The sequence below is a fragment of the Epinephelus moara genome, chromosome 10 (genome assembly GCF_006386435.1).
Source record: "Epinephelus moara isolate mb chromosome 10, YSFRI_EMoa_1.0, whole genome shotgun sequence".
NCBI classification, from domain to species: domain Eukaryota; kingdom Metazoa; phylum Chordata; class Actinopteri; order Perciformes; family Serranidae; genus Epinephelus; species Epinephelus moara.
The window spans coordinates 15,892,387-15,916,589 of NC_065515.1; the positions used below are offsets into that span (position 1 = coordinate 15,892,387).

General features: G+C 40.8%; 1 protein-coding gene across 1 annotated transcript in view; it reads right to left on the reverse strand.

The window, feature by feature from the left end:
* Positions 1 to 22,408, reverse strand: part of acbd6 (acyl-CoA binding domain containing 6) — a 40,309-nt gene extending 17,901 nt beyond the window's left edge. The window contains exons 1-6 of the mRNA XM_050054276.1: positions 21,907 to 22,408; positions 21,606 to 21,670; positions 21,051 to 21,147; positions 18,262 to 18,338; positions 11,254 to 11,359; positions 6,812 to 6,901 (exon numbers count right to left, since the gene is read on the reverse strand). Coding sequence (XP_049910233.1) covers positions 6,812 to 6,901; positions 11,254 to 11,359; positions 18,262 to 18,338; positions 21,051 to 21,147; positions 21,606 to 21,670; positions 21,907 to 22,185 — 714 coding nt within the window. The 5' untranslated portion in view covers positions 22,186 to 22,408. The remainder of the gene's footprint in view (positions 1 to 6,811; positions 6,902 to 11,253; positions 11,360 to 18,261; positions 18,339 to 21,050; positions 21,148 to 21,605; positions 21,671 to 21,906) is intronic.
* Positions 22,409 to 24,203: the final 1,795 nt, after the last annotated feature.

A 24,203-nucleotide genomic window follows, 5' to 3' on the forward strand; every position in this document is an offset into this window, starting at 1 on the left:
TCTGTCTGTATCAATGTCAATATCAGTATTTCAGAGTTTTGATCTTTTTTTCATATTTTAAACATAAACAAACATTGTGAGAAGGATCTTTTATATTTGGGTATTAAAGAACTGTGACTAAGATCTGTGTTGTGTGGGACGCTTTCACTTAAAAATTAAAAAATCAGAGCTCTCTAAGGAACAAACTATGTATTAAAGTCACTGTTCCTAGATTACCTTAAACAAACTATATCTGTGGCATTCTGTGCTGCAATGTCTTGTTACTTATCAGCCAAAATCTATGGCGATACTGACATTGCAATGACCTAATATCAGAGGATATATCAGTCTGGCCAATTTACTGGTCCAGCTTTAGAGAGTAACAACAGCTTATATGAAAATGTGACTGTTCACTAACATCGGAGGAAATATTCTTTTATATTATAAAGATTTCCCAAGTTCTGCACGGACGTCTCTCAGTATTATCAGTAAAGTTGAGGTGTTACATAATCATGAATTCACTGTTTTCCAATATGTAGATAGTCCAACAGTCTGAGTCCACCCAAACTACTCAAATCAGTATCAAATCAGTGGACCCATACCTTAAGATAGACTATCCCATTACGAATGAGTCACATACGTGCATGTGCAGAGCTCCCTCGCTGTATTTTACACAAAAGCAGACAAACACAAACTGTTGATTCCAGTAAAGAATACTTCTCTACCATCTGACTAAAATAATAAAACTGTGCATTTAAGAAACTTAAGAACATGTAAATTCAATAAGATAAGCCAGTCTGCCAGTCTTGAAGGCTCAACTCCTCCCACACACACATAAACAAACACACACACACAGATATCCCTGCAGGTTCTACATGCAGACTACGTGTATGGAACTTGTTGTGTGCTCTCTAGCCACCAATTGTAGGCCGCCCAGTCAGATATTTATTACTATTGATCTAGCTGGTCCTGGCTGGAGACTTTTGTTCTGCCGGCTCGAGGCTCTGACCTCAATTAAGTTATGAATTTCTATCTGATAGACTGGGAGCGCTTGGGGCCTGCCGTGGCCGTGCTACCACGCTGGATTAATTAGAATTAGCGGTGCTGCGAGTCGCCCTCCCCGCCTCATGGATCATGTTGTTTTAATACAAAGTAGAGGCGGAGGCGTGGGAGGGATGGAGTGAAGGGGACGGGAGCTTTGGGGGGAGGGGAGAGTGATGAGGAGAGGGGAAAGATGGAGACAGACGGAAAGGCAAAAAAAAAGCAAGCATGAGTTGAGTAAAAGGATGCGAGACACAGCCATGTCCTTAAAACCTGCGCTGCCTTTCCAACAATACTTTAGACTTTAACAATGTCTCCTTCCTGGCATTGTGTTTGTGTTGTGTTAACCTGCATCTCACCTGTCCTTCCTCTTTGTCCCCCTAATCCCACCTATGCTCCGTCACTTAACCTCCCAGTAATCTCCTCAAGTCAGACATTGTGTAAATCTACTCTGGACCATTCCTGACCTTTGTTGTAGGTCTGCAGCACCTCCGAACTAAAGCCCTGCCTTTCCGACTCCAGTTCACATGAATGGGCATATCCTCTCTATAAATGCATATTTCCATGGCAACCCTACAGCTTGTTGGGAGGGTAAGGGGAGGGTTTCAGGTGGGATTTCCACCTGTGGGTGTGGGATTACACCGTCTGGACAGAGAATGACCACAGGGAGAGTGGACACACACAAACACACGTCTAGACCAATGAAAGAACAAAATCCTCAAGTCTTAGTCACACAAAAGGAAACAATCACCAAATATCTGAGACTGCCCAAATTTGAATCAATTATCTTCACTGGAACAGTTCAGGATTTTGGGAAACACACTCATTTGCTTTCTTGTAGAAAATTAGATGAGAAGATCGATACCACTGTCACACCTGTATGGTAAATATGTAGCCGGTGCCAGCAGACAGTTAGCTTAGCTTAGCTTAGCACAAAGACTTGAAATGAAGGGAAACAGCTAGCCTACATCAACCAGCACCTCTAGAGATCCCTATACAGTATAACAATAATAATATGTTGTGTGTTTAATCCATATAAAAAAAACAAAGTGTAAAAATGATAATTCAGTGCTTTTTCTTGGCTGGGAGCCGAAACTTTGTGGAGTCTCTGCAGGTTGGCTGACACTTGGTTCCAGCCAAAAAATAGTCCGGCACAAAACCACCATTTGTCATTTTTACACTTTGGCTTGTCTATGGGTTGTGTTCGAATATAAGCTATATATTTTTAATCAATAAAATAGTTTATAGCCTTATTTTTTGAGGGTAGTAGAGAATCTTCCTGCAGGTGTAACTGTTTTCTGTTGATAGTGATCACATGAGGTATCCTTTCAAAAGAGAGCTTTCTGCTGTCACACGAGCACTGGTGCAATAACAGATCAACACAATTGTCAGTTTACTGAATGTAAAAAAATGTACCTGAGAAATCAGTTTGTTTTTAAGAAATCAGACGCTATTGTTTTTACTGCTTTTTTTTGCCATAATAGGAGAATTAATTTGATCTTAACACAAAGCAGCTGCTTTTGTTTAATCAAATGCAGTCTACTAAAGATTCAAAGTTTTTTCTTCTTATTGGAAATACCCTCACAAAAGTGCTCAAAAAATCTAAACATCTAAAATTGAATGAAAGCTGAAGAATCTGTAAAGAAGATCATGTGACCTGATTGAAAGCTCCAGAATAGCAAATAAATTGACATTGCAAATGGACTGCACTTGTATTGCGCCTTTCTTTCTAGTCTAGTCCGACCACTCAAAGCGCTTGTCACTCTACGAGTGACATTCACACAATGGTGACCAAGGCTACCACACAAGGTGCCACCTGCCACCTCAGTTTTTTTCTTTAACACACTCACACACCCATGGAACAGCCATCGGCTCGGCTTCAGTATTTTGCACAAGAAAGGGTAAGATTAGGTAAGATTATCCTAACAATAGGGCTGGGAAATATGTGGATACTATGATATGAGACTAGATATTGTCTCAGATTTGGATACAGTAACATTGTAATTCAATGCCAGCTTTCGCTACTCAGGAACAGACATATTTTGGTAATTACCAGTCTGATATCTCGCCTAATTTGTAATGACAATTATACTTCCCCTAGTTCAACAAAACCTTACCCTAATTAGTGATGAGTTTGTATTGTGGGATGTGTTTTCACTGCTGTTGTGATATGATGGAATGTCCTAAACTTAATCTGATGCCTCATTAATGCTCTTAAATACATTCTAGCACATATAATGTAAATCTAGGCCTTAATAATCTTAAACCTTAATTTCCATTATCACATTAAGTGAGGTTTTACTGTCATCTTTCCCACAGTTTGTGCTCCACTTTCTCTGGGTGTATTAGCTGAGGGAGCGGTGATACGGTGAGGGTGGGGAGGTGGAGGGGTGTTTAATGTACAGTACCAGCACCAAGGCCTGATCTACAACTGGCAGGTGGCAGAGCTGTGATCTGCGTATTCACACACACACACACACACACACACACACACACACACACACACACACACACAGCTACCTATTGTAGTCCCTTCCCGCCCTGATCCAGGATTAACTATCAAACGAGTCTTTAATGCAGGTTACCGGGGTTTGGGAACAATTCACTAAAACAATCAGTTGATTAATTTCAAACGATTTTCCTCCTCTGCCAAGCAAATAATAATACTTTTTGTTTGAACTCTGAAAGTCCCCCTCCCCTTTTTAATCAACAAATTAAGCATAAATCATGTTTGATCTTTATTTACTGGTTGCTCGGCAGTTGGTAGAGGTCAAGAGAGATTACTGGTTCGCTCTAATAGCCTGCAAACAACTCAAACATTCCTCTATTCCTCTCGTGCTCTTTGTTTCATGTGACAGGGGCTTTGGGCAAAAAGGACAGAAGCATAAAGCTGCTCTATCAAGTTTTTATCTTTCTCTAATGTAACAAACGTTCCTTTCCTGCCTTAATTCCTTTCCTCAATGACTTAACCCCAAGTGAAATAACAAAACAAAAGGATGTTCGAGCAAGTTCTAATGAGAGGCATATCGTTCTGTAAGCTTTACATAGTGAGATAATTTGGCATTGCGACAGAGTGGTATGATTTAGCTGACTATATTTTTCTCTCAGCCACCTCTTTGCCACCTCATAAATCTGCTACCAGTAACTCTGCTGCAGAGGTCCAGTGTCTTTAATATTCAGTCTTCTCCACGGCCGGCTCCGTCTAACACCTGGGAGACAGGCAGGTGAAAAGGTCCTGATGGCCTGAATGCATGAATCCAGGATATGTCTGCACTCTGACTGGCTAGAAAATGCACTCTTCTAAAACAATATTTCTGGTTTTCCTTCCTTTGCGTACATACTTGCTCAAAAAGGCACATTTATAAAGCAGAGCAGAACTTTGCAAAATTAAATACACCTCTAGATTGCCGTCATCCTCTCTCTGTTTGCTCCAATAATTCAGAATAATTAAGAAACATTGGATTATTTCCCTCTTTGTGTTTGTATACAAAAAGCAGTTTACTCAGACAAAAGTGCGAGGGACATAAATTAAAAGTCTACTGAAATTCAGCCATACATTATCACTACCTGGCTAAAGATTTATGTTTCCTACTTTGAGTGCTGAAAAATCTTGGCACATTGAGATATCAATTTATACTTCATTGATAGATACATGACTGTAAATACGCACCATCTTACAAAAGGACAAAAGCCTCCATCCATACATCAATCCTCCTCTGCTGTCATTATCTTGATATGGCTCTAAATCATTAGTGAAGTGTTTTCGTAGTTATCCCACTGTTAAGTCTTTTATGAACCATTCGCCACAAATCCACCCCCTCCCTGCGAGCATTCAAAACAAAAGGGGTCCACGCATGATCACAAAAGAGAAAGTCATTTGTGAAATGTCCTGATTATGTGGGGTTGTGCAACGTAAAACAATTTGCCTGATTACTTCCAATTGATTCGGCCTTACAGTTAAAGCCTCACTGTGCAGCCCGGTGAACTGCGCTGTGTCGTGCCGCTGGGCAGGGAAGAGGAGTAATTTCTCAGATGTGCAGCTGAGCCAGCTTACCGCCAAAGCTAAAGCCTCCTGGATGCTGCTAAAACCTCAGGGAGGCTAAACACTAGGCTAGCTACCAGCTAACTCTGTCTGTTAAAGCCCTGGGGGATTTGTCTGTGGCACAAAGTGAATTAAAGGTGACCTTCTGGAAGGGATGGAGAGAGAAAAGAGAAGGGCAATGGGGAAGCTGGAGATGTCACTATTTGCTTTGGGTTTGCATGTACATGTGTGCATGGCAGTATCACAAAGAATGAGAGGGCTTCTGTGACTTTCCTTTCATCCTCACCTTAAATCCATCTATGACACACTCAAACGCACATCTTCATATTCTGTAAATACAACATACAAGCCAAATGCTCCAAAATATCTTCATTAACTTCAAGGGCCACCTTAAAGAAAACAAGCAAAGCGAAGCATTTCAACTGAACGAATAAGTGCTATTAAAAAATACTTTGCACTGCATGAATAAACTTCTATTCTTCTACCACCTGTCCCTGATTCCTGCTCTCAGTTTCAGTAATTTATGCAATTACAGAGGTGGAATCTAATAACATAATAGAGATCCGCAGTCCCGCTCCTATTACAGGCATGTCGCTGTTCCACAAAGTATTTTCCCAAAGAGGGTGTCTATCATTGATCTTTTTGAGAAGCTGAATCACAGTACTGGTGTTTTCAATCCATATAAGGTCAAAACTCATGAGAGCTGTAGCTGTTAAACACTAAGAAAACAAATGCTTGTTAAAAATGGGAACAGAAATTGAAAAGTAAGACAGAAACTAGGATATAAAAGAGCCTGAACAGAAGTTGGGGTGGGACCACTGTGAGTCCCACACCGCATGACACACTTTCAATATAATGTGGAAGATGCTAACCTCCTGAAATTGATCTTAAAGATCCACATAAACACTCAGAGAAAGCTAATAAAGGTTCCTCATCATTCACCTCTTTTATTGCCATATGCTGCATAAAGGTGTGTATGTGTGAATCTACCATGAAAAACTGTCTTAACAAAATAGTCAGAGGGCACTGCAGTGGTGAATTTTATGCAGGGGAAGTGTCCTTTAATTTCTATGATCAAACAAAGGAGCTAAAATCAACTTAACTCTTTATTCAACTTTCAGGGTTCCTGCAGTCATGGAAAACCTGGAGAAGTCACATTTTCCAGGCCTGGAAAAATCATTCAAAGTTTTTAAAAAGTCATGGAATTGTGGTCGTGTGGAATTAAATTGTTACAGAAATCTTCAGTGATTATCTTCCACATAATGTAACATAACAGCTAATTTATTTTCTGAAACTTTCAATGTAACGTAGCTCTAATATGTGTTGATGTTAGACAACGTTTTGTCCATAATCACACACGTTTCTTTATTCTTTCCCCATGTTCTGGCTCTCCCTTAATGTATGCCAGCTCGATGAAATTATGTTTGAATAGAGTCTGAATCTGATATGTTGAACAAAGTTTTATAATTTTGTCCATGAAAATGTGTGGGAACCTTGAACACTCCTTTTTTGCGCAGGCAGTTAAGTGATGTGGTTTTGACCAACTTGAAATAAATCCTGAGTCTTCTTTGTTTGAGACAAGACCATCAAAAAGTGGTCTTGAGACAAAGTAGGCAGGACATTGGTTCAAAACACATATACCAGGTAAATAGTCGTAATACAGTTTGAAACAAGAGTGGCTCATTCGGCTTCCACTCATTTATTTACCAATTGATTATCACAGGAAACAGAGAGAAAAATTCTGCTCACCTGACAGTTGATGTCGGCTTTGTGCTGCAGTAGTACAGAAACTAGCTCCTTGTGTCCTCTGTCACAGGCCCAGTGCAGGAGAGCCCGACCCTGTGAACACAAACACACATTAGATGATTGACAGGAACCTGCACACTTTAAATGGCATGTACAAATGTTTGAGAGTGTGATGTAACATTTAACAATGCAGCAGTATTTAAATTACATTCATTGCAGGTAGTGTCATTTTGTCATTTGAGACGATGTGGATCAGCAAACCAACAAACAAAAGACAGATTCTCCTCCTCCTCTACCTCGTGCTCCTCAAAGTTAACTAAAAGTTCTTTGCTTTCAGACAAAATAAATTATGCACAAGCATTCAGAACTCAGAGCCTTTGGGTCCCAGTTCCATAATGACCTGCGGACAGGGTGACAAGATGTGTGTGTGTGTTTGTGTGTCCTTGCATGTGTGTGCAAAGAAGAGCAGTAAGGTGGTTCAAACACAGACCGAGGAGGGCTCACGGACAAATTGCAGTATCCTCCAAACAGTCTGTAAAGCTTGATTGATGGGACACTGTGCACAAAACAAGAGCAGCCCCTTGATCAGCAACCCCCTACTCTATCTGACACACACACACACACGCACACACACACGCACACACACACACGCACACGCACGCACGCACACACACACACACACACACACACACACACCACTCCTTAGGTCCAAGATCCTTGTTCTAATAAAACCATGCAAGCTCATTTTTCAGTGAGGCCAATTAGGCAAAGCAAACTCTCCAAGTTCAATTCTGTTGCTTAAATCATATTGATCACTGTGGCTGCATGTTAAAATGGATACTTATGAGCCAGGCCAGAATACCAATAAGTTTCTCTCTCTCCCTCTCCCTCCCTCACTGTCTCTTTTCTACTCTCTTCCAGGTGTTTGTGCTGCTGACTGCCGGCCACATTCTCACTGAAGACCTGAGTTTACTACCTCCAACGGGACACTGCACACATTAAGTGGGCTTTTTGGGGAGTTGCAGTGATTAATAAAACATTGAATGTGTCAAATAGAATAAGTGCGGCATTCAAAGTTGAGCACACACCATTAACAGAAACATTTAGAGTTTGGGCATTTAGAAGAGTCTCCTCTGATTAGGGCTGAAATAGTCTTATTTGGGAGGGTAAACCACAGGTAATAAATGTTAATCACGCTCTGCTCAAGTGGGCAGATCAGTAAAAAACACCATTCTCTTTGTCTGAAGAGGAGGACTAACTCCTGCTCACTGTGGAGGACAGAAGCACTGCTATATAAAAGGATTAGCAGTTGCTAGAAATGGTAAAATAGGAGACATCTCTAACCAGACACACACAGACATAACATGCACACTTGGTCATACATATGTCTTCTCCTATACCCTCTTCCAACTTAAATATGCTCTTTCCTCTGCCCTGATACACACTTTTTGTTCAGTTTTGCATGCTTACGGTGGCATGAAAACATTCGTATGCAGTGTAGGCAAGTATGAAAAAAAGTATGTATGTGTGTTGCACATCTGACAGATGAATAAATGCAGTAATATATTGATAAAACATTGTTAAAACAACATAAAACAAAGGAAAAAGTCATAATCTAATAAACATTTGCAATATCGAGATTACACTTAATCTTGAGAAGGGTCTTTACAGGTATGTAGATGTTGTCTGTTGGATTTTTACTAAAGACTACTCCACAATTCTGGTCAAAATAAACCTTTTCTAGACTCCTCTGTCTTGACCAAGAAAAATTTAGATACGGAACAGTCATGACGACATTGACAACATTCGAGGAGTCAGACTTTGATGTCAGTTCTGTTGGAGTTAATGGGGTGGGCACAGCAAATCACACTATAACTCATCGTATTTTTGTTGTTTCAAATTTGACTGAAAAATCCTTCCACCGCATTAAAAAACACACATTATGTGATGCTTACTGATGTTTTTTTTTTTAATCTAAATATGTACATTTGTTTTTCTTGCTAATGGTCTCCAAAGAGATCATGGCTCTGTCCAGCATTTACATTTCAGCCTCTGCTGGACAGAGACTAATAACAAGGAAAACAAACGTGCATATTTATAAGAAGACGTCAGTCGACATCACGTAATGCGTGATTTGTGAAGTAAAAACAACAAAGATATGATGGATTAAAGTATGATTTGCAGTGCCTGCCCCATTTGCTCCAACAGAACTGACACCAAAGTCTGGCCCCTTGAACGCTGTCACTGTCATTGTGACTGTTCCTTCTTTATATTTTCCTTGGTCTTGACTGCAGGTGAACTTGACCAACAAATGATGCACACTTATCCCGGCACTGCTTTGGAGTGGTATCCAATCTATGCTTAGTCTATGAGCTCGTAGGTGTAGTGTTATGTATGGTTTTTTTTTGCATATTTTTGTAATGCTGCTCATGACTATTTTATTGTATGTATTTTAGGTGTCAAATGTTCTGTTTGTAATGCTGTATATTACGTTTACCTCACTTGTATACGGTCTTGTGTTTTGCTAATGTTGCACACTGTGGTTTGTATTATTTCTACAGCCCTTAATGAACGATAATATAAATACCTCATCAATATTAGCCGATATTTGGCTTTAAAATGAACTATCTGAATCTGCCAACATGCTAATAATATTGGTCCATCATCCGAATTGGCTAATATCAGCTTTAAAATGAACCATCAGAATTGGCCAACATGCTTTTTCTTGTTTTGCACAATGAATGAATAGCACATACATTGAAAAGCACTGTGTTTCACGTCTCCATCTGCTGGTGGGCCATCATGATAAGAGTATGCATGCATTGTATGATGTTAACTCCACTACAGAAGAGACTTGATGATCACTTACATAAGTTGGGAAAAAGTGGATATCAATATCAATATTGGTTCCAAATAAGTTGTTACATATCGGCATATCGCTTATTGGCAAAAAATCCAATATCTTGCATCCTTTCTTTAAGGCATGCTTTGTGATATAGTGCAATAATAAACTTTGAATTGACCTGTCTTTAGAGGGTCACTGTATCCCACAGTTCAGGGATTTCTACCCTGCTACATTAGTTCATGTGGCAGTAAGGCACCTAGTTGTTGGTTTGTGGCAACAATGAACAAATAAAAAGTTAGATGTTTGAGAGTCAAATAATCTGGTGTCAGAGTAATTGTTCCTGATTTAAAAATGAACCGCATTCATATAAAAAGAGCAATCATAAATAGATAGGAATGGCTATAAAATGCATTTGAATGATTTTGGAAGAGTGATTATATGATATAACGTGATCAAAAAGAACCCAATAATGACAAATATGGTAAATAACTAAACTGACCAGCATCTCCTCAACTAAAGGAATGCAACACAAAACCACAAATGACATCTATCTTGCTTCAGAATTTTTAATCAACAGGTTTTACTTGAGGACAACACCTGTGCCTATGCTTATGGCAAGCAATAAACAAATAACGTATTCAATTTTTATCCTAACAATGCACGTCTTCCTGTCAGGTCTTTCAGCGGTGATTAAAACTCAAGTTAGAAACTGCATCCTTTTTAAGTCATCCTATATTTATATGAATTAAATGAAAGTATAATCATATAAGCATGTCCTAAACTGGTATCTGGCTTTGTTGGCATCTACTAGAAATACATAACACGGTGGATATTTGGCCACACACCTACAGAGTGAGTACCAGGACAGAGCCTCTTTCTGCCCCTCTCTCTCTGTCTTGAGGCTCGTCAGACTTCCTGCTGATGTGAAACTTCACCACTGCCCTCTGCTGTTCAGCCATCTGCGCTGCAGGAGTGCAAACAACAACAATGGCAATGGAGAGACAAAGCTTTCTTTGCCGAGGTCTCTCAACCATCTGGCCTCTGACTGGGAGCTCACCAGCCGACTGCCCGCTTATCTGAGAAGCGGCTGTGATGAAAGGGAGGCAGGGAGCGAGCCATTTGGCCGGGACGATAATGAATCGGGGACAGATGAATGGGTTTCAGGGTCAATCCAGAAAACAGCTATGGTAATAGCTGCTCGCACAATTTACTCATCTCCGCCTTAGGAGTGATTCCCATGTGTTTGTGGCTTCAGATCATTGAAACCATTATGTAACGATTGTAAAAAGAGCTGCATGAACCATCCCCCAGTGACCTGTATTTTCCATCATACACCGCTGATCATTTTCTCCTGCCCTCCTGCATAAAGGGTCAAAGCACAGGACGATAACCCCGCAACTGGTACAGTGCCTTGCTAAAGTGCACTTCAGCAGTGTGAATCCCTCCTGACATGGGGGTTTAACATGCCACATACCAATGCTATGTTATAAAGGTGTTGTCATGGTACAGTCATGTACAGTAGCGCTATTAATAGCAGCTCTCCTGTGCCATCAATACAGTTTCACTTGACATTGTTCCAGGTGCTGTGTTCTGCAGTTACCTCTTCATCTTTAATATTGACGTCCACTTTCTGGGAGATGATGGCCTTGCTGATGTGGTCGATGTTATTTTCTCTGCAGTAGTCAAAGATGTTTTTATCCTCTTCCCTGAGAGAGATACGGATACAGAAACAGAGAAAGAGAGAAAGGAGAAGACTCAGTCAACTTTAGTATTTTGAACCACCACTTTAGGATAAAGAATCAGATCCTTCACTTTGATTCCTGTGTTTTTACTTGTCCAGATTTTAAGATAAATGTCTAAGGTTTCATTTCAGGAGCCTCTGCACCAGGGATACTCAACTAGCTTAGCTCGGGGGGCCACTTTGCAAAATGACAAGAGACCAGGGGCCAGTTAATAAACAAATATTAACAATATGTATCAGAATATATAATAAATAAATTGCCTGTTTTTAAACCATTTGACATTTGTTGTCATTACTCATCTTTACCAAGAGACAACCCAGTCACAGGTCAGGTGTACGCAGGGGTGTTTCTAGAATTTGAGAATATTCAGGGCTTTGTCCAGACCTCTGTTTGGAGGGCAGAGGCATCATCCCATGGCACTTCTTTTGGGTACACAAGATGTGAATCAATAGAGCTTGTAAGTTGCGTGTTTCCGTTTCCGGTACATGGGCCTTAAAATTGATTTCTCATAATGTATTTCAATGGCTAGATGAAAATCATTTTCTGGTCCCGTTTGAATTGTGCCATGAATTTCACATATGTTGTTTGTTAATTTTTAATATATTTTTTCATGCAAAGAAGGCTACAATTTAACAGGAAGAAGTTTGATACTGTTAGGTTTTGTGTGAGAGCGCTTTGTGGACTACAGCTCGTCGCTGCTCTCGACGTGCATGATATACGTCACCATTCGCACTCGGAACATGGCTGTGTCTCTGGTACACTTCACCGCCTTCTTCTAAGGAGAGGACAAAAGCCTTAAGCGTGGCGAAAACCACTACAAGTCTGGACATGTGGAAACTTTCATCTACGTCAACATCTTGATCTGATGGCCCGGTAGATCGTGGGAGAAGACTCGGCAGCAGCACTGTGAGTTGAGAAGTGGAGGGAAAGTGTGATGACGTGACGTCACATAGGCGACATGTAGTCTTTCTCATTACGTTGTTTCCACAGCCTTTAACTGAGGAATCATACAATAAACTGTCAAACTCTTAACATGAAAAAATATTATTTAGACCCACACAAAACATTCGTGTAATCCAAGGCATTTAATGACTGGGACCAGAAAATAATAATTTTCTCTCCATTGACTCCCATTCATATTTTCCGAGCCTAGAGGTCCGATGGGGGTCTACCGGAAGGGGCGTGACTTACGAGCTCTATAGACTTTTATTGTGAATTAGAAAATGGTTGGCAGTTTAGCACTCAGGGAAAAAAATTGACACTGCATAGTATTTCGATATCTTACGTGACAATATTTTATCGATACATATATGCTATTAGAATTGATTGTTTTTATTATATAAATTATTAATATTTCAAATACAAATTAAACTTTTGGTAGCTTGCTAGAATAGCAAACTCAGTCCACTAGATACATTTTGCTGCAAGAAAAATGCTTGAAGTGACATGAACAGACTTAAAACTATCTTATTAGATAAAACAAATGTTTTCCTTTGCAGACTTAATTTGCAGTTGAAAAAGAGGTAATAAATCGCAATATATGTTATTGCAATACTCAGCATATCACGTGTAATGGTTAAAATTGTGATAATATTGTACCGTGATTTAAGGATCATGATAATATCGTATCATGATGCCTCTAATGATTCCCACTCCTGTTGACAGGCCACCTTACTGTGAACAGTTTTCATAGGAACTACTTTATGTGACAGTGTGTGTAGTCCATGAACCAGAATAACCGGGACACTGAGAGAATACGCCTTCTGTGATTTGTGTGAAGCGACTCTTTAACTGCCTTGTGTGTCAGTTTAAGTGCTTCATGTGTGAGGCGTGTGCACGTCCAGGAAAGCAAACACCACGCTACCACGCTACTAGATCATTTAGTCATCAAACACACAGATGTAACAGATAATACAAACACATAACTGCTCTCTGTCTCACACACAAGCAGCAGCCACACGTGCCACATCCCTCGGGAACACTGGCACACGCCACACACCCAGCCACACACACATCCTATCCCACCTCTGATTATATCTCTGTGTCTCTAATCACCTCCTGGCATTGGGGACAGGAGTGAGTGCTGGGGGGAGACAGGGTGCAGTGGTGGTGGTGGTGGTGGTGGGCTGTTGGGTGAAGGGGAGAGAAGGGGCGAAATCTCATTTAGAGCTTTACGCCTTCCCCTCCCCTCTTACCCAGTGCCGGCCATTCAGATTGATTGAATTTAGTGCTCTATTGTCTGACAGAAACCCCGCATGCCGGCCGCTTTACCACTCCCACGCAGTAAGTCAGTCATCCCCAAGGCCAAATCCCCCAGTTCCTGTCTCTGATGTCGGCTTGCTCTGCTGCACTGGGCCTCACAAATCCCACAGCACACACCTGGCTCCAGTCACACAGGAGACACCGCGGACTGTTGCCCCGTTAGGACTGAGGATGTTGTTCAGCTTTGTGTTGAGTGTCTGGCTTTGACACTGTCACAGTTAGATGTTGAGTTACTTACACAGCCAATCATGTGTAAGCATGAAGTTAGAGGTCTGGCTCTAGCCATGGGACGATACGAAAATTGAATGTCACGATTACCCTGGCCAAATAATTCTGATTCACGATATTATCCTGGTAATTATAAAAACGGGCTTGAAACTCTTAGAACAGCATTAAAACATACTAGAATCACTCTAAGAAAGAAATACTGTTATTGCATTAAACATGGAAAACATCTTTTTTTGTGAACATCCCTTTTAGTGAAAAACAAACAATCCAAAAAAGCCAGGCTTTCCAGCTATTTGAAATGACATCATATCTTTGTATATAAAATATGCAAATGCTTGATTAAGATCATTTGTATTTATTGAGGTTGGTGTGTATGCAGCCTATTTTTGCAGAGTTTCTGTCATTGTTGTTTGTCCAGCAGTCTCTTTGGGCGCTGCTGGACACGACTATCCAAACAATGGAAATTCATCACAATGAACTTATTGTGAGTGTGTTCTTTATTGCAATCCACGATCAAAAACACTCATTATATATTGTCCCTTTCCTATCTGGCAATGAACGTTCAAGCACAAAAGCACAAAACTGAAAAAGATAAACTTAGAACATAATCTCTCTTTGTTGTCCAAGATGGTATAAATTTGTCTACGGCTCACCAAAGACAAGAAACAACAACATAAAAAGCAGGCAAGCAGTAAAACAAACACATAGAAAGGGTTAATGTCAGTGTCTGTGGCTTAAATCTTATCAGCCCCTTGTGGAGAACTTCAGGGTTTTCCACAATGTTTTGCCTGAAATAAAAACCAGCCCCACTCACTATCATCAAACCATGTAATTAAAATTCTATGAAAAACAAACAAACAAAAAGTTTTAGGGAAAAAGAGTGGAGGGGCTACTGTACACAACATTGTGCTGGAATTTATTTAATGATTGAAGATTTTGTTTAGGTCATTGTGTACTAACTAAATTAATCACAAGCCAAGATGTGTAAGGACATGGGTTTAAAGCTGCAATGATTAATAAATTAATCAATTATCTGTCTATCGTCATATGAAAATGGCAATAACAATCAATCATTTCAAGCCCTTTTTTTAAAGAAAAGACATACACGTCAAAGGTTGCCTTCGTTCTACAATTGTAAACTGAATATCTTTGAGGTTTTGGACTGTTGGTCGGACAAAACAAGACATCATCTTGACTTTTGGAAAATTGTGATGGCCATCTTTCACCCTTTTCTTACATTGTAATCAAATTCATCAATTAACTGAGAAAAATTACTGAAACATTTATGAATTATTAAAATAAATGTTAATTGCAGCCCTCTCTGGACTCCTTGCCTCCTCCTTGTTTGTACACTCCCAAAAACCAATCAGAGACATTGTTGGACTTTGTTTTCTTTAAACTCTCAACTACAGCTGCAACGATAAGTCGATTAATCTTTAAGTTGACTGAAAGAAATATAATTGGCAACTATTTTTGCTAATTGCTTCAGTAATTTTTTAAGCAAAAATGTCAAACATTTGCTGGTTCCAGCTTCTTAAATGCTGATTTTCTTTGTCAGTTACGATATTAAATGGAGAGTCTTTAAGTTTTTGACTGCTGGCTGAACAAAAGAAGGAATCTGATGAGGTCACGTTGGGCTTTGGGAAATTGTGATGAGGATTTTTTCCACATTTTTTTTTGACATTTTAGAGGCGATTAATCGGCAGATTAATTCATACAAAAATAATTGTTAGCTGCAGCCCTACTCACAATCAATCAAATGGTTTTCTCAGGATTTCCAAAAGTCTTTATGCTGACTGACTTCTTTGAGGTTGAAGAGAAGGTGGTTGCATACTGTATAAAAAATGTGGTCATCTAACCTCCTTGCAGAAAATTGCAACGCAAATAGGAACAAAAAACTGTTGGCAGCATCACTAGCAGGCAATCTGTGATGTGGAAGTGCTCGATAGGCTTTGTATCTGTTTGATACAAAGAACAACTACTGAATCAGATCATTTTAGCATAGTTCCTCTGCCCCACTGCGACCCACTGCCCTCCAACATCCGCCCTCCCTCCATACACAGCTGGCTCAACTACAACTTCAAACTACCCCCAGAGCACGTAAACCATTCTGACTTCTAATCAACACACTTTATTGTTTACTGTGAGGATACACAAACAAAGTTTTGTCTGCCGTTTGTTCTTTAATGAACCTCTGCACTTCCCTTTCTTCAGCTTTTCATCTACACGCTTTATCTCTCCCGGCTCTCTCGTTCCTCCCCTCCCTCTTCCCGCCATCCCCTCATCAGCCCGTGATGAATTATGAATAACTCATTACACTTTTATCACTGCTGGGTTATGTATGAGCACATTCATTTACATACTCCTGATTACCGGAGCTATGTTTATTCATGAGTCTCCACACTGGGCCACACCCACTTCCTTGTCTGATGGCCATGGTGACCCCAAGTGTCCCTGATGTGTGGCCGCCATCCGTCTCCCCGGCAACTAATCAATAGGCCAGCTCATCAGTCTTTCGTCGATGGTCGGACAGGGCCGGCCTGACGGGCGCATGACACGTCCTCACACATATAAAGCACAAGCACACATCTAATGTAGTGCGAGGTTATATAATATGCACAATGAGCTCGCATGTGAACGTACACACACACAACCAACACCTGTGTTCAGTCCACACCACACTGAGAGCAACACACAAACACATACACACACAGGCTATAAACAAACAAATGATTAATGTGGGTCCTATAAACGACGTGACATCAGCAGCACCGCGCTGCATGCTGGGAAGGTCACGGGCTACTCTGTCATCACATAAGCTGGGAGTACCAGGGGTTTTGTGTGTGTTTGTGTACATCTGTGTGTGAGTGTGAGAGTGTTATGCACTCACATGTGTGTGTCCAGTCTGGTGTACTGGCAGATATGTCCTTCATCCATCAGGCTAAACTGGCCACAGTGGTGGAGAACACTCATCTACCTGGCCTGAGCTTCACTGATCAACACCACGGTCACACCATCCATCACACACACACGTGCAAACACACAGGCCTACACAAGCTGTCATCACAACCCTTATAGGACCCCGGTCGACGCTCTCAACATGGCTGAGCTCCACCCAAGTACGAGGAACAATGAAAACTCAGAAATAACTCAGCAGCGGCTTCCAGCAAAGTGTCCGGACAACAAAGCCTCCAGTGTTTATCAGAGTCCTTTTTCAAGGAGGGTGTGAGAATTACAAATGTAGCATTCAAAGCCTCTTCAATCACACACTGATCAGCTCAGTAGCCCAGGGATATTGCTAATCAATCCCGCTTTTGTCGATACACACTGCAACCACCTACACACACACACACACACACACACATATACACAGAGATCGAGATGAGCAATGCAATTAACTCTCTGTCTGGTTAACAGGTGCTTAGCTGTTTAATATGGAGTGTGTCTGCGTGTGTGTGTGAGGGAGAGGAAATTGAAATGCAGCAGAGCAGTGAGTGTGACAGTTCCAGCAGGTTATGCATGGATTCGGATGCAATCGCGTCGACGTATAGCGGTAAGTGTATGTTTGTGTGTGCACACGTGTGCATAGGTGTGTGTACGTGCCATGTTAATGACTTCCTCCATGCTGGTTTCCTCCTCCGAGCATCGTTGCTACTGGATATCACCGAGGGGAGCATCGTTCTGGGAAACCTGCTGTACCTGCCTCCCTCTCCTATACCCGGCACGTCTTCATCACCGCCCCCCCTCCCCCAAAGTACCCCCCGAATCGTAACGTAATTAAAAAGGGGAGACTCTGGCCGCCTCCTCCGAAGACCGTGCATACTAATCACATACAGCCATTTAGGAGGAAAACCTGCAGGATTCACACATCTCATTTTCATCTCCAAAAGAGCTCTTTTTTCATTGAAATGAAGATGAGGTTTTTAAGCTTGAGTAAGTCTGCCAGGCAGAAGTAAATGGAGAATATATTTCATTAACATAAATCAGAAGTGTATGACGTCTCCGGGCCCTGACTGCAGTTACGGTCTGTTGAATAGAATCAAATACAGCATCAGGACCACTGGTTAACAAAGCCAGACTTGGATCGCGTTGACCTAAGCATTAAATAAGTAGTGATTCACAACTGGAGGAAAAGGCTGAGTCTGTTCCAGCACTATCAAGAACTGGGAAATTGCATTTAGATGCTCTGGCCTCTGAGAACACAACCTACGAGAACACATACTTAAATAAAGAGTGCGTGTGATGTGTATGGAGAGAACAATGCACAATGTGTGTCAGTGAAATCCTATGAGATGCTTCCCTGCGTAATCAGTATAATAGGCAGTTTCTAATGTATGGTTGTCTGTGTGTGTGTGTGTGTGTGTTACTTCTGATACCTGATCATCTCTTCCTGGTATAGAGAGCTGACTGCTGCTCCTCCAAAGCCCGTTCGTCTTTCTGCTCCTCGTCTTTCCTGTCAAATAAAAGACAGCCACACATTAATGAACAACTTCACCTTAGATGCAGTTCAAACTAAAAATTACATTTTGAGCACTGTTAACAACTTACACCTTGTTCAGTGAAAGCTAGTATGAAACACCAGCCTAGTCTAGTTAGGCTTAGTTCTGCAGCCTATGTTTCTATACCATATGAACACAGGTAGTGACCTCATTGTTTTCTGTGCTCAGCGCAGTACAAAAGAGTTGGTTTCATCTATTCACTGAACCTACAGCTTTTCACCTATAGACTTTGCTAAGCTAAGCATAGACAAAGTTTAAAAGTCTCCAGGGCTTTAGACATGACCTCATAGGTAATAAATGTCCAACAATATGCACAAGACCAATATAAAATATATAGCGCCTTAATTTGTGACTCTTGTTAATCTTCTGTGTTTTACATTCAGTTCAGCCAAGGCTTTATTACCCGGCCTATTCTTCACTGACCAACCTCGGCTCACAAAAGAACCCGCACAAATCTGATTTCGGAAAATAGCGAGAGTGGGGGGAGAACATGACAAGCGAAGCAAAACAACTGTGCGTGCACTTTTGGGGACAACCTAATTCACTTCAGAAACTCAGAATATTCGCTGATGCACTGGCCCTGCTCCTCTGCAGTGTAATGTAATATAAAGCCAGTGTCTGCTCAACAATTGAGGCAGGAACAGAGGTCAAATTCTGGCTATTATTCTCTCCCTTGCTTCTCTGTCTATGCACTCCTACTTACACTATTTGACTGTGCTTCCAAAAGAATAGCAACTGCCACGCCGTGGTGCTTTGTTAACACTAATACAATCAGCTTCTTTTCAGAGGAGGGGGGCATTTGTGCGTTTGCTGGCCTGTCTGCTGGGCTCTCTCCTGGCATTGTGCAGATTTGGGGGCAGAGTCAGCGTGTATTGCCCCGCAGCACGGACGAGGAGAAAAGAATGTGTCAGGATTGGACGTGTGGTTGACAGTGATGCTATTAAAGGGACATAAATATGGACGGAGAGCAAAGAAAAGGGGGGTGAGGTAATAAAAGAGTGAGGAGGGTAAAGATTAATAGAGGAAAAGCAGGTAGCATAGAGGTGGAGAACAAAGGGAAAAGAGTAAAAAGGGCAGTAAGGAAGAGGTGAGGGTTATCAGAGGACGAGGAGGAAATGGAAAGAACAGTACAGTAGGTCATGTGACCGGCCTCTGAAGGCACACATAAATGTATTCTCTGGCTTTTCAATTCTCGAAAAAACAACCTAAATCCATCTCTCTGGGGCCGTGCTTGTAGAGCATTATGTGACTGTGAGTCATCCCCCTTGTTTGGAGAGTGTGCTACACTTCTAGAGGGAATCCACACACTGTTCAGATCTTTGCCTCTTGTGGACATGGCAGGCACATTCAGGTGTGACGCCTTCTGTTAAAGTGATGCCACACAAGCTATGGCATCATGTAGGCCCAAAACCATGGACAAGTTGGGTAACATTTTTTTCTGGTTAGTTTAAAAATACATCAATAGTAAACCATCAGAATCTCATATACTATCGCAGACTCTTCTTTGGATTCTTCTAGTGGCAGCCATTAAGGGAATCACTGTAACCTGCTTAAAGCCACCATCCCAACATGTCAGTCATGGGTAAAGTGTGGTGGTTACTCCATTTATTTATCTATTTATTTATTTTTTTTGAGGCAAAACCCCTTAATGTGTCAATGAACTACTAGACTAGACTAGACTACTTCCGCCTGTCTTGTTTAATTTTTACATTCACCTAACTCAGCACAAATTTATTTGTGAAAATCACGCCTGTTAAGTCTTTTTCCATGTTCAAAAAAATCATACTCTTCCTCACTAAGTAGACACTACAAAGTTGTTGTTGTAACTGAATGCTTCTGCTGGTGCCCCAAAGGACAGCCTGTCCATGGCAACACAACTCTCCTGACACAGTTGAGTGATATGACACAGGAGCGTGCACAGATGTAAACAGTCCTCCCTTATGTGACCAAACACGCAGGTACATCTTGACGACCATACTTTGACAGTTTCTTGAATTATTCATATCCCAAAATGTCAGCTATTGAGGAAGACAACATAACCTTCTCATGCATTTTTCATGCTACATGTGCAGAATAAAGAGCCACTGAAATGCCAGGGACAAAATGACACTGTGACACTGACCTCTACTGGCAACAAAACAGCACTACATCTGAAAAGGGCAGCGATGACATTGGATGTTTCTATATTTGTCATCATTTTCAGCTTACTGTGGAGCAGAGCCGAGTCAAAGACTTGTGTTTATCTGAAATGCCTCTAAAGGCTAATTTCAATAATGAAGGTAGGTGAATGCTGTTATCCAGTCATCAATGTATAATTTACTGAACAGTAGTAGGAGCGTTTCTCTGTTTGGATGAAATTGACCTTCAGCACAGTATCATCACAAGTGACAAATTCCACCAGCATCAACCTTTAAGCAGGACAAAATGTGCGCTGCAAACAAAATCTGTCTTTATTTCATCAAGTCTGCAACTAGTTCACCATCTGTGATGATTACATCATTCACTTCAGAAGGTTTTTATTAAACCTCCCTGCTCCTACCCCACTGAATCCACTATATAAGGATCAGAATGATGCAGTTGTATAGTACAGTACACTGTATACAGTATTCATAGTCAATATTGTTGTTGTGAATCAGCTTTGACCTCTCAGAAACGGTTCTTATTACCTTTGTACAGCCTTCAGGGTCTAACACATTGACACAGGAAATGTACTCCTGCATTGCCTGATCCGCGTCCATGTCTCCCAGCTGCTTCCAAGCTTGCCTGTAATGAGATCACATCTGTCACCACAATCATAAACTGACAGTTGTAAAAGGAAGGTGCGCCTTTGGCCTATAAAATGTAGTGTAATGTTTTATGAAGCTTTTCAGAGTGGGAATGAAATGCTTTAACAGAGAAGAAACTTTGATATGAACTGTCACTAAGGCAGAAAACAGATTTTAAGAATTAAAATGAACCCTTAACTGTTGATAGTTGTTCTATAATGTATATTACAGTGAATGTATATAGTGATTTTTTGGAGGGGGTGGTATGTGTGTGTGTGTGTGTGTGTGTGTGTGTGTGTGTGTGTGTGTCTGTGTGCGTGTGTCACTCTCACTGTCATACACACACACCCACACACTCTAAAATCCAGTGCCATTTCAACATCAATCAAAGGTCACTTATCATACATGTCTGTAGCATTTTAAATATGTTCAAACCATATTTTTTAGGCTACATACCATTTTCTCTGTCCTTCAAAGTCAAAGAAGCCAGGCTTTTGTGTATTGCACTTCCCCACTTTGGCCTGAAAAGAAAAAACAAGTCTGAGTTATTCAGCTGATCCAGTATCATCCAGATCTAAATACCTCAGATGCCAACAGGGAGGTGTCAGGGCCTACCTCGTCTGTCAACAATCAGTAATGACACAATGATGTGGGGAATTCAATGTATGTGGCTCTTATGTAAAACCACTTGGTTGTCAGTATGTGAGGGGTTAAATCTGGCCTACACGACCACAGTACCGTCTAATCCGACACTCACCTGTTTGTAGCGTGCATACAGGTACAGCAGCTGGTCCCTGCTGGCCGTCTGAACCAGATCCCGTACGCGGTCGGCTGCTGACTCAAACTCCCGCACCAGCTCATCTCCCTCCAGCCGGTCCCCCATTTCCATGGCGCTGCAGTCAAATTTACCCAAACCCAGGTCCGAGTCCGAGTCTGAGCCTGCTCCACCGAGAGGCTCCCCTGTGTCGGGCCGGGCTGGGTCTGTACCTGAGCCCGTCGCAGTGTCCGGAGAGGACGACGGCGACCCAGAAGCCATTGTTATTATTGTTTATAACGTTAGCGTACCGTCAGAGACGACGTGCGCCGTAGATCCGTGTGAAAATCGTTAAAGACGAACGGAGGGTAGCTGCCTTAAATATATTTGTTGCGTATTTCGGCGCTGATTTCGTTTTTTAATCCGTTATCGTTGAGAATCCATGACAGTCGGATTTGTTTCTACCGTTGGTCCGTCTCTGGTACGGTGACGTAAAAGCGTCGGCTAAACTCACTGCTAGCAAGAAAGGTTCCGGTTGCACACCTGTCAGTGCTCCGCCGCGGTGCTTATTTGGTAAGAGAAAACACGGTGGAAACAACGAAACAAACGACGAAAACACTTTAAAACTGTGGGTATATTTTTGTATATCTGTGTTTTTTATGGTAAGTAGCAAAGTTAACATGAAAAGAACATCTTTTGGGGCGTTTGTTGTGTATTGTGTGCATGGTAACCACTCGGTTAACCTGAAAACAACCACCGTTAATTAGCCAACCAACCGTTAAATTAAACCTAAAGTTAGCTTATTTAGCACCAATAGCTAACTATAGCTAATGTAGCTTGCAGTGGGAAAAGGGCAAAAGGGCTATTAAATTCTCCTCAAATATAGGACTATTTTTATTATACGTTAACACATACAGCTCAACTTTATTTATCAGGCACTTGTCATGCAAATAGCCCAGAGTGCTTCACATAGCAAAGTTGGAATGACAGACACACAATTAAAGGATAACACAACTTTTTATACTATAACTAAGTTTTGCAAGACTAGAAAATTACAAGAATAAGACACTAAAATATTAAAAAAGCAAACCAAACAATACAAAACAAACTAACAAAAAAAAGACAATTACAAGTCCATAGAATAAAAAGAAAGAAAATAAATCAAATAGAATAAAAATGAAGAGGAGGGAAAAAATAATGTAAAAACCAGAGGCTTAAACTTAAAAATCAAGACTGTAATGTTACTCCACATTAAAAAGCCAGATTAAATTGAATATCTAACATACAGATTTAAAAGTAAAATGAGTGACTTTTTAAAGACTTGGTCATCCTTTTTTAAATATACAGGGAAAAGAGTCAGACGTACTATATTAAAGGGATGGATGGACTGCAGTATTGAATATTTGGCAAAGCGACATTTTAGGATGATGAGGTTGGATATGTTATTATTACTAATTTATTTATTTGCCTACTTTCCTTCTCTTACTGATGTGTCCTGTTTTGTTCTTGTTTCACGCCTGTCTTCTACCCAGTTGTAATGCGTTTTCTTTTAATTGGTATTTATTTTCCTTTCTCTTATTCAGATGCATTCAGTGGGTATTGTGTGCTTTGGACATTTTCAAAATCAGACAGATTAAAAGATAGGTCTTTAATGTACTTTAAAAAATACCAGGAGACTTTGCCATTCTAATATCCAGAGGCAGTGAATTCCACAGTTTAGGGGCATTATAACAGAGAGCGCTCTTACCAGTAGGCTACTTTTTTGGGACACATGAGGAACATTTACAAGTAAAGTAGTGGAGGACCTTAGTGATCTGTCTGGAACATAAAGTCTCTGATGTATGGAGGGGCAAGGTCATTTAAAGCTTTCTAAACAAGTAAAAGAACTTTAAAATCACTTCTTAAAGATACAGGTAGCCAGTGTAGAGCCTTAAGCAGTGGGGCAATGTGATCTATTTTCTCTGTTTTAGTCAACACTGGCTGCTGCATTCTGGACTAACTATAGTTTTCATATTGACTTTTTGGCTAGTCCAGTGAAAAGGGAATTACAATAGTCTAAATGGCTGGTAATGTGAGTAAATTTGCATCTTTCTGGGTTAAAAAAAAGTCTGACTTTAGCAATGTTCCAAAGATGAATGGATGATTTGATGTAAGAATAAGTAAAGAAAGTAAATAAAATTTAAATCTGAGTCTAAAACCACTTCCAAGTTTGTAATATTAAAGGACTTAATGTCTTTTCTCCATCTAGAAAAAATCAAGTACACAGTCAGAGGATTTGTGAGAAGATTCCACAAAAGTTG